The 15,894-nt window shown below is 41.5% G+C and overlaps 2 protein-coding genes across 4 annotated transcripts in view; both read left to right on the forward strand.

Moving 5' to 3' along the window:
• RABGAP1 (RAB GTPase activating protein 1) overlaps positions 1 to 15,894 on the forward strand; it is a 175,560-nt gene that overhangs the window by 94,463 nt on the left and 65,203 nt on the right. The window lies entirely within an intron of this gene.
• GPR21 (G protein-coupled receptor 21) lies at positions 2,221 to 3,422 on the forward strand. The gene has a single exon (XM_049774190.1). The coding sequence runs from the start codon at positions 2,362 to 2,364 to the stop codon at positions 3,406 to 3,408; it is 1,047 nt and encodes a 348-aa protein (XP_049630147.1). The 5' UTR covers positions 2,221 to 2,361; the 3' UTR covers positions 3,409 to 3,422.

Here is a 15,894-nt window from a genome sequence, read left to right on the forward strand (position 1 = left end):
GGGGCTTTAGTGTATCTAGCACAGTGCTTCCTATCTTAGAAACTTAACTGATCAAATTTGACTGTGGGAGTCCATTTGCTTACAATGAAAAAACATTTGTACATACAGAAAAGTAAAACTTGGACCCTAATGTGCACCTCTACTCAGGTGTGCAGACTCCCAAAATCCTTACAAATACCATCATTTATTTATCTTTCTTTGCTTAGTATGGGGAACCCTATTTACAGAGATCTATAAACTCAAACGTCTAGGGGAAAAGACACTAAGAACATACATTTCTTTTGTGTTTGTTTTTGTTTGGGGGCCACATCTAGCTGTCCTTATTTCTTATACATACTGTGATCTGGTATCATTCCTGGCAGTGCTCAGGGAACCATTCAGGGTATGAGGAACAAAACCATGTCAGTTGCATTCAGTGCACCTTCACGAACTCTGCACTGTCTCTCCAGTCCTAAAACATATATTCCTAATTATCTCAAGCTAGTCATTATTTATAACATTATCAGTAGGATCACAATGTAATCCTAATCTGTATTGTTTTAAATCAGCAAACCAAGACTGTGTTCTAGTATACAAAGTCTAATTTGCACCGTGAAACTTACTTTAATTTTTGAGCCTGAGTAGAAATGGGTATATTTTCTTTTCCATTTTCTTTGATGCATTTATATGTATATCGATTCTCAGCAAACCAGTAGAAATGGCATTTCAGTAACCATATGTTAGGAGTTAAATAGGAGAACAGCATCATTCCTCTTCCGTGTTATGTTTGTGTGGTATGTTCTATTTCTGCAGTATTCTGCATATATGAGATTTTTCTTTATGTTTAAAAAACATTCCTCCATGTGCTTGTTATGGTTTTGGTTGCCTAAATATTGGCCCCAGTCCAGTGACTCGTAAGAGAACCCAGTGCTGAATATCGAACCTTCACTGTGCTTGTGCAGGTGAAATAAGACTCCTTTGTCGCCCTGAAGTGGTGATACACTTTCATTCTTTACCGCTGCTCTTTGTTCCTTGGGAAAATGCTCTAAGAAAAATGGGGGTTTTCCCTTTTTGTTCCTGTGCTTCTGTCTAATTCCTTGGCTGCTGCTCTTGTCTCCCCTGCTACTACACCCTCTCCTAACTGGCAGTTTAAATTTTGCTCGTTTACCAAAAAGAGGGTTCCAGACAGACTAGGAAACAGCTTTTAAACAGTGACTGTAGGCAGAAGCACTGGTTTCCCCCACTGGTCAGTCTGGTGAGAATGAGGGTACACTTCTCTGGAGATGCGTGTTAATGAACAGCCCGAGATGTGTTGTATGTGGTGTGTGTGTGTGTGTGTGTGTGTGTCTGCGTGTGAGCTGAGTGTGCAGGCGTGCCTTCTTCCCCCTCCCTCTTCTTCCTTTTCCCAAGCCCCCTCTTCTCCGTTTCCCCTCCTACTCCCTTATCTCCTCCCTCTGTGTCTCAGTTCTGCAGTAGACTGGCTGAGACACATTCCTGCATTGCCTGGCTTTCTGTTAAGGATGTCTTGTGGCTTTTGTTTGGATTGCAACATGCAGAATTACAGGTAACCCTCGGAAACTGAGCTAGCTAGCTAATAAGTAAATTTGTCTGGAGTGTTTTTTAAGGAGGAAAAATATTAAATGAGAATAAGACCAGAAAATGTTAGGTTTCTTTTTTAGAGTGAGCCTTAGAAATGTTTCAGAAATGCTACAAGCAGATTCTTTTTCTACCCCGAGAAGGCTCAAAGGAAAGAAAGGGATCAATGGATATGGCTGCAGTTGGTTTTTGTTTTCTGTTGACCATGAAAGCTTGGTGGTGCTGTGCCTCCTTTGGAGGGTAAGGGCCAGTTATGTGATGAGGGAGCCCTGAGTAGCTGTTTGGGAAGGGTGGCATAGACTGGGAAGGGGGATGCCAGCCTGAGCTAGATAGGCTCTTGGATGCGGCTATTGGATGCACAGTGTAAAATGCTCTCTCCTTTTCTTCTATCAGCTGTTCAGAGGAGACTCATTCCAACTCCTGCTGAAGCTCCTAATCTTCCTCCCTTCTCTTCTGCCCCCACCCCTTAGACCCTCACTGGCCTGAAGACATGGCACCCAGACTTTGCCTTCCTCCCCAGATACTATGTGTTTGGTAAAACTGATCCTTTGGCCGCACCTGGGACTAGCCAGGCAACTGCTGCTGGCTCTCCCGTTCCTGAGAAGGATTTAAAGGGGAATTACACTGCAGGCAATGCACCAGAACCACAGCCTCCCGAGCCTGGGGGCTAAGACAGCTCCGGCGTTGTTGTACACAGAAAGCTGGCCGCAATGACAGCAGCTGCTCCCCTGGACTGGTGGCTGCAGCCCCGCCGCAGCGTGAAGAGAGATTGCTCCTGAGCTCAAGATGAACTCCACCGTGGACCGTAATCAGAGCAGCCGCCCTTTTTGCCTCATGACCTTTGGCTATTTGGAAACTGTCAATTTTTGCCTTTTGGAAGTGCTGATCATTGTGTTTTTAACTGCTTTGATTATCTCGGGCAATGTCGTGGTGATATTTGTGTTCCACTGTGCACCTCTGTTGAATCACCATACGACCAGTTATTTTATCCAGACTATGGCCTATGCTGACCTCCTGGTTGGGGTAAGCTGTCTGGTCCCCTCCCTCTCGCTCCTTCACTACCCACTTCCCGTGGAGGAGGCTCTGACCTGTCAAGTGTTTGGCTTCGTAGTATCCGTGCTGAAGAGTGTGTCCATGGCCTCTCTGGCCTGCATCAGCATCGATAGGTACATTGCCATCACTAAGCCCCTGACCTATAATACCCTGGTCACACCCTGCAGACTCCGCGTGTGCATTTTCATGATCTGGCTCTACTCCGCTCTGGTCTTCCTGCCTTCCTTCTTCCGCTGGGGAAAGCCTGGCTATCACGGAGATGTGTTCCGGTGGTGCGCCGAGTCCTGGTCCACGGACCCCTACTTCACCCTCTTCATCGTGATGATGTTGTATGCCCCAGCCGCCCTCACGGTGTGCTTCACCTATTTCAACATCTTCCGCATCTGCCAGCAGCACACAAAGGAGATCAGTGAGAGGAAAGCCCGCTTCAACGTCCAGAGTGGTGGGGAGCCAAGGGAGGTGCAGGCCAGCTCCGACAAGCGCTATGCCATGGTCCTGTTCCGAATAACGAGTGTGTTTTACATCCTCTGGCTGCCGTACATCATCTACTTCTTATTGGAGAGCTCCACAGGCCATAGCAACCGCTTTGCCTCATTCTTTACCACCTGGCTTGCGATTAGCAACAGTTTCTGCAACTGTGTCATTTACAGTCTCTCCAACAGTGTTTTCCAGAGAGGGTTAAAAGGCCTCTCCGGGGCCATGTGTGCTTCTTGTGCAAATCAAACAATAGCCAAGGATCCTTACACCATTAGAGGCAAGGGGCCCCTTAATGGATGCTAAGTCTTGTGTGGTTCAGATACAGGGTCACTGTGTGTATGTGTGCGCAAGCGTACGCGCAAGTGTGCATGTGTGTGTGTGTATTTATCTCTTTGAATATTTAGTTCAGTAAGAAATCTAGAACAAAATTGGTCTAAGCAATATCAAATAAATGACCAACCAGATACCTTCTAAGCTCCCAGAAAGAATAAGAATGTTCTTCAAAGTGCTTTTAAGACAGAAGAACACCGAGACCATAAAGATAAGATTGACCTAGGGTCCATTTTCTGTCAATAGCTACAGTTCTCAGAGTTAAAATGAAAAAGGCCACATCCTCCTAATACCTCTCGCCAGCTGGAAGGCTAAAAAACTGAATGTGAAAAGTGTCAGGAATCTTAAAAGCCACCATTTTCTGCTCTTTTCTGGACTCCACATGCACTTGATTCATTTTAACACAGTATTCTGATGAATTATGCAGGGTTTTTTTAATTCTGCTTATTGCCAAACTTGTTCTGTGCCAAATTTTTTGTATGTACAGTTGATCTCTTTTTAACAGGGACTGTTCAGAGTCAGTGGTGTTAGAATTTAAGAACCTTAAAATTTTGTTGACTGCAAAATTTGTTGCATGGCAAGGTGTAATTAATCAATACAAGTGTCAACATTGTCATTTAGAAAGCCAAATGTTTTAGGTCTGCTCTCTTGGGAGACTTCTTGATCATGAATACCATGAGCACTTAAACTGTAATTTTAGAGACTTACAGTAAGCCAAAAGTACAAATTATAAATTCATTAAAAACAAAAAGCAAAAAAAAAACACCAGCTTCTGCAGAGATTGAAAGAAAGATTTGCCCAAAAAAGTGGTTGTGAGGCCAGGAAGGTCTCTCAAGAGGTAGACAATTTTCTCCTTACATGTGCAGTTCTGAGTTTCTTCTCCAGTACCTCTAAGAGAGGAGCCCACAGTAACAGTGACAAAATAAAAAGTGATCATGTTGCCGTGATTTTGCCTGTGCTATTGTGTATGTGTGTTGAGTTAGATTTATCCTTTACCACAAAAAGTGTGGTTTTATGTGCTAAACAAAAGCACATAGTAGGGTAATGAGCACCATTTTATAATGGCAAAATATGTATATAAAAACATTAGTCTGTCATTTTGAAATACTGGATAATATTGGATTGAGATGTCCAAAGTCAGAAAAAATATACTAATTTCACTCATTTGTTTTAAATAGAAGGGAATTAACTGAGATTGTCTCTTTGTAGTTAAACAGACTCAGCTAATAAACTAGCAACTATTTTTTTTTTTAATATTCTCTTTAGTTACTGTTAAGCCCTCCCTACTTGAAAGAGGGAAAGAGAAATTTTGTTTATCCTCTTTCATTCTTTTTCTGGAAATAAAGGCTTCTCTGAGATACCTTTCTTACTAGTCTTCTCAATCAAAACCGATTTATTAGGAACCATCAGGAGTGTTCTAGGTGTATGTAGTTGTGGCATTTAGACTTCAAAGTTACTATATTTAGAGCAAAAGGTTTATTTTTTAAAAGAAAAGGGTTTTTCCAGTAGCTCTAGGAATAAGGGTGTTTTTCTACTGGTAATAGTATTTTAGAAGTCTTCAGGGAACTTAGTGTTATTTGTTTTTTGCTGTTTGTGGTAATCTGAATGTGGCAGAAGTGTTCAGTGAGTGGAATATAGAAGAAAACAAGGAACAAGGGTCCAAGCAGACCTTTTTAATTCAAGAAAGGACACGGTAGTTCATAAAACTGGCTGCCATGCAATTTAATGATGTTCTCCATCATGTGATTTAAAAACTTCTACCCACTCCATTTTAAAATAAAGGGTGAAATTTCTTAGGATTTTAAGTTTTAGGCACTTGGATGATTTACATCACATGTGTTCCATTTTTTAAATTTTAAGTGTTCTATAAACACTTCAACTTCAGCCCAAATTCTTTGCCATACTTGTTTGCTCTTAATATTTAATATTAGAAAATTGTGTTCTGAATTGCTTCCCAATTCAGAATAAATTGAAATGTGTTAGATTAGCAGTGACTTTGTTAAATTATATCTGGTAGACAACCTTTTTTGTTGGACTTGGAAAAGGTGTGTGCACTTCTTTATTTGGTGACACAGCTGTTGGAAACAGCAACTTTCAAATTTAGTCTTATAAATTTTTCGTACAATGACTATAGGAATCTGGAAGATTTATGGGAAAATGGATGTTGAGTCAGTCGTTTTTGTTTTGGTGGTGGAGAAAATGAGCTCTGTAGTATTTCCTCCAGAAGTAACAGAAAAGAAAAAATGAATCTGGGAATGGTTAAGCAAGCTGGTCATCGATCACTGGAAAGCAACAACTGGGGTTTTATTGTTTTTGTTATTGTTGTTTTGGTTTGGGGACCAGGCTTCGCAATGCTCAGGACTCACTCCTGGTGAGGCTTAAGGAACCAGATGTGGTGCTGGATATCGAACCTGGGTTAGCTGCATAGCTGGCAAACACCTTACCTGCTGTATTATTGCTCCGGCCCAGGGCAACAACTTTTAGTAATAGCTTCGGGTAGTAGATTTTTGTTTTCATTCTAATACCAAATGGGTGTTATTCAAGCTATTTTTACTCTGTTTTGTTTGAAGGGTCATACCTGATGGTGCTCAGGGCTTACTCCTGGTTTTGTGCTCAGGGCTTACTCCTGGTTTTGTGCTCAGGGATCACTCCTGGCATTGCTCAGGGGTCAGTATGTGGTAGCAGGGATCAATTCAGGGCTGGATTCCTGCAAGGCAAGCACCTATCCCCTGTACGATCTCTTTGACCCAATTAGACAGCTGTTGGGTTTTTTTACATCAGAATTTCTGTCAGTGTCTCAACCTAAACTAAAGTAGAAATTAAGAATCCTAGTAATTTTACAGAAATAGACTCTCTCAGATATATAAATAAAACCTTTTCACTTCTATTTTGTCTTTATTGAAATACATACTCTGTGTCAGGCATCAAGTCTTTTCTCATATTCATTGTCTGTACTGATTATTTTAATTTCCATGTGTATGTGCATTTTGATTGCATTAAATACAATCTTCAGTATTTGGGGACAGTTTCTATATATTTGGAGTTTGTATTTAAGTAACCTTTTCATTCTGGCATTTTTAATGCAGTGTTTGATGACGTTTGGATTAAATACCAATGTGACTAGTTCAGAATGAGAAAAAAGTATATTTTTAGCTGCAATTACCTTGGCCTTTGGCAGGACAGCACATTTAACTTTATATGGTGTGTATGACTGGTATCAGAGAAGATGTAAGCTTTTTGGGATGGTCTTGAAGTTATTTAACAATCAATTTTTAAAATAAGAACTACTAATTATATTTCTAAACGGTGTGTTTTGATGCAGTGTATATTTTGTTTGTCTTGGTTAGGGGCCACACCTGACAATGATCAGAGGACCAGGCCCTGCCATAAGTCAGCCCTGAGCGTCCTACTGGCCACATGTGAGCACTCAGCTCATTACACAGCCTCTCTCACCCAAAAGTGGGGTTTTCTCCCCACTTTGAATAGAAAAGTAATTACAGAAGGACGAGTTCACCATTTTAAGTGAACCAGAATGGAGACCTGTCTAGCCACAGTTGCAGGGGTATAACCCAGGGTCTTGCATAGATAATACAAGCTCTACCTCTGAGTTTCATCCCTGGTCAGAATAGGTTCCTTTTTTGTTTGTTTGTTTTTGTTTTTTTGGGTTTTTTTTTTTGGTCAGACCCGGTGACACTCAAGGGTTACTCCTGCTATGCGCTCAGAAATTGCTCCTGGCTTGGGGACCATATGGGAAACCAGTGAACTGAACCGCAGTCCGTCCTAGGCTAACATGGACAAGGCAGCCTTACCACTTGTGCCACCACTCCGGCCCCAGAGTCTTAATTTTTTCATGAACCTGTTCACTCCTATCCAAAATTCCATATAGCTTCCCCCCCTCCCCCATTTTCTTTGGTGGTTGTACCAGGGATTAAACCCAGGGCCACACATTTAGGAGTATGGATTCTGTCACAGGCCTCATCTCTGGCCCTTAAATTCTCTTTGCAAAAGGTTTTTTCCTTAAGCATTATTGCAGGATAAATTCCATTGTGATTCTTTCATAGAGGCTTTTCCTTTTTACTTGAATAATGAACTTAGTATTTGAAGGTTTGGGAAAACTTGAATTTTACAATAAATGCATTGTTCACTACTTTAAACTTGAAATTGAAGCAAGAGGTTTACGGGCTCCCAGACTGTCAGGTGGTTTCTGGAAGTTTGGTTTAAAAAAATAACAGTGGCTTTCTGGGAAATGTTTGATTTTCACTGACTGTTTGGCTTGTTTATTTTTTTAATCATAAAACACCTGTGAAATAAATTGTTGGCAAACCAGAATTCATTGTTAATGTGAGTCGGTGTGAAGAAGTTTAAGAATGAAGAATTGTGGTCCCTATGAGATCATTTTTATTTTGGGGAGGGGCACACCCGTTGACGCTCAGGGCATACTCCTGGCTATGCGCTCAGAAATTGCTCCTGGCTTGGGGGGACCAATGTGATGCCAGGGATCAAACCGAGTCCATCCTAGGATACCCCTTGCAAGGCAGATGCCTTAACTCTTGCACCACCACTCCTGCCCTCGATGAGATCATTTTTAAAGTCGTTATAAATCATGTGTTAATTATAAATCATGCGTTGATTTTTATTTATGTACTTTTCATTTCAAATGAAGGAAGTGCACATAGTTTAACGTGCTTTGCAGAACCTGGGAGTATTCTGGACATTCTAAGACTGCCAATGAGTTGTTTGGTTCAGAGTTCAGATACAAAAGGGAATCACAGTTAGATTAAAATAAGCTTTGGGGGCCCAGAGAGACAGCATGGAGGTAAGGTGCTTGCCTTTCATACAAAAGATCATCGGTTCGAATCCTGGCATTCCATATGGTCTCCCGAGCCTGCCAGGAGTGATTTCTGAGCGTGAAGCCAGGAGTAACCCCTGAGCGCTGCCAGGTGTGACCCAAAACCCAAAAATAAACAAATAAAATAAATAAATAAAAAATAAGCTTTGGGAGTCGGAGATGCAGAAGGTCGATGGTTTGAATCCTGGCAGTCCATATGGTCTTTCGAGCCTGCCAGGAGCGATTTCTGAGCATAGAGCCAGGAGTAACCCCTGCGTGCTGCCAGGTGTGACCCAAAAACCAAAAAAAAAAAAAAAAAAAAAAAATAAATAATGATAATAATAATAATATTAAGCTTTGAATTAAGTATGTAGAAATCTGGTTTCTGTTGCCAGTTAATTTTGTAAGGGCAAGCAACTTCTCTATTTAGTTTTATGCACAAGTAACTGGTAATCCTTTCGTTCCTTATACCATTACTTTCATGGTTGAATTAGAGTATGGAGGTAAAAATTTTTTTTCCCATTAATTTTATTTTTGCAAAGGTGGGGAAATTCCAAGTCATGCTCTGGAGATCAGGACATCTGATCATTTGTCTGCTGGGCTGGCATTTTAGCCTTAGATTCCTAGGTGCAGTCTGAGGTTCCTAGGATGCAATGCCACTACCACCCTACAGTGCTGGGGGCTCTAGGCCTACAGTACTCAGGAGACTGGGTGGTGCCAGGGATCAAACCATAGTCAGCATTGCACCCATAACCCCTGTACTATCTCTGGCCATTAACTTGTTTGTTGTGGTTTGATTTTTGGACTACATCCAACTCACTCCTGGCAGGGCTCAGACTATATGGGGATAGAACGCAGGTCTGTGGAATGCTGCACTTTACCTGTGACACTCTATCATCTGCCCACCTTTCGTTAACTTGTATTTTTTTTTGTTTGTTTGTTTTTTTGACCACACCCAATGATGCTGAGGGATTACTCCTGGTTTTTTTTTTTTTTTTTCTTTTTTTTTTTTTGGTTTTTGGGCCACACCCGGTAATGCTCAGGGGTTACTCCTGGCTATGCGCTCAGAAGTCGCTCCTGGCTTGGGGGACCATATGGGACACCGGGGGATCGAACCGCGGTCCGTCTTAGGCCAGCGCAGGCAAGGCAGGCACCTTACCTTTAGCGCCACCGCCCGGCCCCCTTACTCCTGGTTTTGTATTCAGGAATCACCCCTGGCGGGGCTTGGGAGAACCTATGGTATACCAGAGATTGAACCCGCCATTGGCCACATGGAAGGCACCTACCAGCTGTAAAATTACTCTAGCCCAGTGCTTCTCAATTATTTTCTGTCATACCCTCCTAGGAAGAAGAAAACATTTTTCATGCCCTCCATGTGACTGTAAATAGTATCTTTATTAAAAAAAAAAAAAAAAAAACCTTTAACCTGCAAAACAAAAATATATAAAATAATTTGAGCTGAAATTTTAATCAGAGGTGATGTCTGGATTAATGGCTACAATGAGCACGTTTTGCAGTACATAGTTTTTCGAAGTGGGGTATGGAGCAGAACACAGCAACTCTCAGCTCTAAAGACATACAGAGACATAAACATGGGCATAGCTTGTTATGACAGTGTTTGCTGAAGTCAAATGTGCCCCCCCGGGGGGCGTGCCCCACTATTTGAGAATCATTGCTCTAGCCTCTCATGAACTATTAATAGATTTCTTGCCTACTCACCTCAAAGAATACAGTTAGTTAGATGTGTTACTTATATCTGCCATTGCTTTACATCTGATTAAGTAGTAATAAAGTGATCTGCTAACTACCTCTCCCCTGTGAAGACCTTTGAAGCTCCATGCTAGGCAGCTCTTCCATGCTACTTAGTCAACTTGAAAGACGAGGTGTGCCTTCCTTTTTTAAATGATAGGGAAACAATCTGTTCAATATAAAAGCTTTCTTTCTCTTTTTAAAGTTTTCTATTTGGTTTGGGGGCCACACGTGACTGCTCAGGGTTTAGTCCTGGGTCTGCACTCAGGGATCACTTTTGCTGTGACTTAGGGGCAGCTGTCTGGCGTGATGGGGATTATCCCAGGGTTGGCTGTGTCCAAGGCAAGCGCCCTCTCTGCCTTCTGTAACTTTCTCTCTCCAGCCCCACAAAATTAATAGTTTCATCCTGTGTTTGGCTATAAACTCTCTGTGGACAGAGGCAAGTTTTTTTTTTTTCTTTTTCTCTATTTTAAACCACAAAGTCTAATATATAGGACCTGGCTGAGAGCAGAAGTTTTAAGCCTGCCAGGAGCGATTCCTGGGTGTAGAGCCAGGAGTAACTCCTGAGTGCTGCTGATGTGACCCAAAGTAAAAAATAAAAAATAAAAATGGTGGGCCAGAGTGATAGCACAGTGGTAGGGCATTTGCCTTGAGCAATGATGATCTGGGATGGAGCCAGGTTCTATCCCCGGTATCCCATATGATCCCCTGAGCCTGCCAGGAGTGATTTCTGAGCACAGAGCCAGGAGTACCCCTCAGTGCTGCCAGGTATGGCCCAAAAACCAAATGAATAAAAGTGGAGTGATAAAGAGACAGGTTAGTGGACTGAATGCATATTTTGTATGGAGGAGGCCCAGATTCAATCCCTGATGTTGCACTGAGCCATAGTTGTGCCCAAGCACCATGATTATGGCCCAAAAGTCAAACAATATAATAAGTTTAATTTAAAAAGAAGCAATTGAAGCTCCCTTTAGAGGACAGCTGTCGTTTTTCCTCAAGGTTTCACTTTTTAGGGCGTGCGTGGTGAGGATGGAATAGGTTCTGTATTGGGAGCCTTCATTGTTATTAGACTTAGACCAATGTCACTTTTTGCAGTCAGGAAACTAAATCTTTGGAATGATAGGAAAAGTTGAAATCATCTCATTTCTGGTGCTGACTGTCTGAATGACACATTTGTCTTTTAAATAATTTTTGTAACTTGTATGCTAGTAAAAATGGAAGTGTTAGTAGTCCTTAAAATCTGTTGTTCAGGGGCTTGAGAGATTGCATGGAGGTAGGGCATTTGCTTTGCATGCAGAAGGACAGTGGTTTGAATCCTGGCATTCCTTATGGTCCTCTGAGCTTGCCTGGAGCGATTACTGAGTATAGAGCCAGAAGTAGTCCCTGAGCACTGCCGGGTGTGACCCAAAAACAAAAACAACAACAACAAAAAAATCTGTTCATTTTTTTCTCCTGGAGGGTAATTTCATGTCACCGATGCCATCTTTTATCATAAAAATCATTGTTTTATGACTTAATAGTCAGAAGACAACCTGTTTCATTGAACTTAGGAAAACAGCTCATTTTAGGTTTTATGTATTCTTACAAGTGCAGTTGGGAGAGAAAAATATATAGAAACACACATAAAAATTAATGGTATGAGGAAATCTGTTACTCAAAATAATGAATATATGGAAAATCAGATCATTCTAGCAATCTGACAAGGAAATGGGGAAGGGAATGTCATGAGACTGCAGATATCATTTGATCTGATTCTTTCTTTTTGCAGACAGGAAACCAGCTCAGTGTCCACACATCTATTTATTATATATTCAGGCTTCCTGCCTCCTAATGCATTGTGTTTTCCTATTGTACCATGTTGCTTTTGCCCAGGAGCTGGAATTTTATTCACTGAGCCAGGCTCAGGATGATAACATTTAAATACAAATTTAAATACATGAGATATGGAGTTGGCAAACATGAGGTAGGGATGGAGAAGAGAGAGTTCATATGCTGTGTGTGCATATGTAATTCTAGGTATTAGAAGCATTATAAACCACATGATAAATGTTCTTCTTTGTTTTGAGTTAACATCTGACTCCTGTTGCTGCATTCAGGAATTGTTCCTGGAAGGCATAAGGATCATACAGAGTGCCAGGGCTCGAATCTGGGTCGGATCCCAGCAAGATAAACACCTTACTTACTCTACTATCTTTCAAGACTACAATAAGATAAATGTTGATTGTTGCTTATTGAGTTTTAGAATCTTTTAAACTTGGTCTTTTTAAATCCATCCAACACTGTATAAGCCTAGTTACTCATACAGTTACTATAATAATAAGAGTTAAACTATTGGGGCCAGAGAGATAGCATGGAGGTAAGGTATTTGCCTTTCATGCAGAAGGATGGTGGTTCAAATCCAGGCATTCCCATATGGTCCCTTGTGCCTGCCAGGGATGATTTCTGAGTGTAGAGCCAGGAGTAACCCCTGAGCGCTGCCGGGTGTGACCCTCCCCCCCCAAAAAAAATAAAAATAAAACAAAACAAGAGTTAAACTATTGATATCATTTTATGATGAGGAAAGCTTAATGTGATGAGAATATTTGAAAGTCACAGTAAGCAGAAGATCTGGGATTCACAGTCAAGCCATCATGACTCCAAAGTCTCCATTCATACCTCATTGAGCTCTCACAGAAACCTATTAGGTAGCCCCTGTTCTGCAAGTAAAGAAGCAGGAAGAATATCAACCCATAAGCTAGCTCACAGAGCCCTACATTTGCCCCCCCCCCCCCAGCACTACTTCTTCTCCCAAGGTCTCACCAGGTGTGCCCTCCAAACCAAAATAACTAAGAAACATTTTAAAAGTAAGCTAGCCCCTGGACCTGAAAAGCAAATGGCAGATTTCTAAATACACCAGGAAAATATGAAATTTCTGTAAACTCCATTGACAGCAGAGCTATAACACATTTGAATAAAAGTAAATTCTGAGGTGGGAAGCATCTATGGGAATGTCCACACTTATACTAGAACGTCTGAAACCGTCCAAACATTAAGGGTTTAAGCATTTTGTTCAAGAACATAAAATAAAAGCAATTTGCAGACAGGTTGGGAGGAGTAAAAGATCTGCTAGTTTCTTAGTAAACTTACTACTGCTTGATTTAAGTGGGTTTGTTTCAAGAAGCACATAGGCTAAATTTAGGAAAAGACAAATAGCAAATGGAAGAGGGACACCAGAACGCATAGATCTGGGGTATGCTTTTATGGACAAAGTGGTAAATTGAATGGGTGGTGCTTGTCTTGCCAGTGACCAACTCTGGTTTGATCCCTAGTACTCTTCTGTAGGCATCCTAGGCACCTCCAAGAGTGGCCCAGTTTCAAAAAGGAATATGATAGTAAGCTGGAAAATGAAGGCATATAATCCACAATTTGGTATATCTCTTAGATCAGGGTCTCAAACTCCCGGCCTGCGGGCCGTTTGCGGCCCTCCATACAACATTTTGTGGCCCTGCCCTAGAGGAATCTTTTTTTGTTTTGTTTTGTTTTAGTTGTTTAGGTCACACACACCCAGTGTTCAAGGCTTACTACTGACTTTGCACTCAAGGATCACCCCAACTTTGCCTCCTGCGGCCCCCAGGTAAATTGAGTTTGAGACCCCTGTCTTACATAATAAAGTTTTTCATTGATGGAGTCTTTACAGAGTAGTTTCCTGTTCTTACCGCATTTCATCCTCCTAGGATGATGGGCAAAATGTAACCCCACTTTCAGAGAAGTGGTAACTGTAGGGGAAATATGGGGATTATAAGATTCTTTGGATTCCTAGTCAACTCATTATCCCCCATAGCATCTCTCTGGGTCCTTTTAAATTTGATTTTTTGTCTTGGGGGGCCTCATTGAGTTGTCAGGATTTATTCTGATTCCACTCATGAATCACTTCTGGCAGGGCTTGGGGACCATATGAGGTGCCAGGGATTATACTCTGTCAGATGCATGCAAAGTAGATGCATTAATATGCTATACTATCATTCTAGCCCTCTTCTAATATTTCTAATTTTTTGTTTTTGTTTTTACTGAGAAGGCAGTAGGTACTGGGAATCCAGTTCTTTGACATTATGGGAAGGAATACATTTACATTTACATGTGTATTTGCACACATGAACCCACACATACCTTTTGTTTTTGTTTGGTTTTGGTTTGGGGGCCACATTGGTGATGCTCAAGGGTTACTCTTGGCTCTGCTCAGAAATTACTCCTGGCATACTGGGGATCAAACCGAGGTCTTCACATGCAAGACCGATACCCTATGCAGCATGCTATCACTCCAACCCTTCTTCCCCACACTTTTATATGCGTCTCAATGAGAAAGGCCAGAAAGAGCTCTTTGGGCTGAGCACAATCATTTCATGCTGAAATCATGGCTTCGGGTCCCAGCCCACGATTGTTCTCCAACACTGCTGAACATGACCTCAAAACAAGAAATGAGTATTGATGTATGTGCTGGTGTCTATATTTATATAATAGAAAAACTGGCACGAGAGGAATGCAGATCGCTCATTCATAGATAAGGAGATGCATGTTAGACCATTCAGAGACGATTTATGAAATGGACAAGATTTTGGAAAAAGGAAATATTCTAGAATCTTATCTTCCTGCTACTTCTTGCATGAGACTGACAAAGTATCCAGCTGGATAGAATTAAAGGAACTCTCTTACGTTTCAATACACAAAAGACTAATAAAACTACCTTAAATTTCCAAACGATATGTAAATGAAAGATCCCAGGGCCAGAGCGATAGTACAGCTGCTAGGGCTCTTACCTTGCACGGCCATCCAGCTCAGTCTCAGGCATTCCATATGGTTCCTCAGAACCTGCCAGGAAAGATCCTTGAGCACAGAGCCAGTAGTAACTGAGCACTACCACATTTATGTATTGGTTGACCTCAGACCAATAAATAAAGTTCCATGATTTTCTTTATATTACTGGGGCTTTAGGAAACACTTGTCCCTGAAAGCAAGTAACTCCACATTGGGCACTCACATTGTGGCACAAGATAAACGGGGATCAAGGCTAGGAAGAATAGCATGTCCCTGCAACGGACGTGTGCATGTTTATGAAGCCTTCCAGGCTTGAAATTAGATACAGGAAGAGCCAAAACCCACACCTTATACCTAAGTAATCGTGTGGGTATGTATGGAACATAACTCTATGACAATTTTAAAAGCAGTTCAACAGTTTTCTTGTTAATTGTGTATAGTCTCATTCAGGTTGTCATTTAACTATTAGAAGACAGTTTGGAAATTCTGACCTTTTTTGTTTCTTTTTTGTTTTGGGGTCACACCCGGCGGTGTTCAGGGGTTACTCCTGGCTTTGCACTCAGAAATCACTCCTAGAAGGCTTGGAGGACCATATGGAATGCCGGGGATTGAACCTGGGTCTGTCCCAGGTTGGCTGCATGCAAGGCAAATAGCTTACCGCTCTGCTATCACTCTGGCCCTGAAATTTTTGTCTTATAGTATATCCTTACAGGGTTGTTGGTTTTGTTTGTTTGTTTTTGCTTTAGTTTGGTTTTTGGTCTAGGCAGGGCCACACCCAGTGTTAGTGTTCAGGGTTATTCCTGGCTCTGTGCTCAGAAATTACTCCTGGTAGGCTTGGGGAACCATATAGGATGTCAGGATCGAATCCAGAGCAGTTGTGTGCAAGGCAAATGCCCTCCTTGCAAAGTAAAATGTAGATACAAAAAAATCAGTTTCCTTAGCATTCATGATTCGGTTGGTTTGGTCATTTAAAGTTGGAACATGAATGTGGGTTGCTTTTTGTATGTGCTGGGATTGTCTTATGAGTAAGTGATTTTGAGAAAATAATCTCCTTAGCACATAACACTTTCTTCAGTTAAAATCATACAGCC

This window comes from Suncus etruscus, chromosome 5 (genome assembly GCF_024139225.1).
Source record: "Suncus etruscus isolate mSunEtr1 chromosome 5, mSunEtr1.pri.cur, whole genome shotgun sequence".
Classification (NCBI taxonomy): Eukaryota; Metazoa; Chordata; class Mammalia; order Eulipotyphla; family Soricidae; genus Suncus; species Suncus etruscus.

Bases quoted from the DNA above. Each gene is read 5' to 3' on its own strand.
- GPR21 (XM_049774190.1), top strand. From the start codon at position 2,362: ATGAACTCCACCGTGGACCGTAATCAGAGCAGCCGCCCTTTTTGCCTC.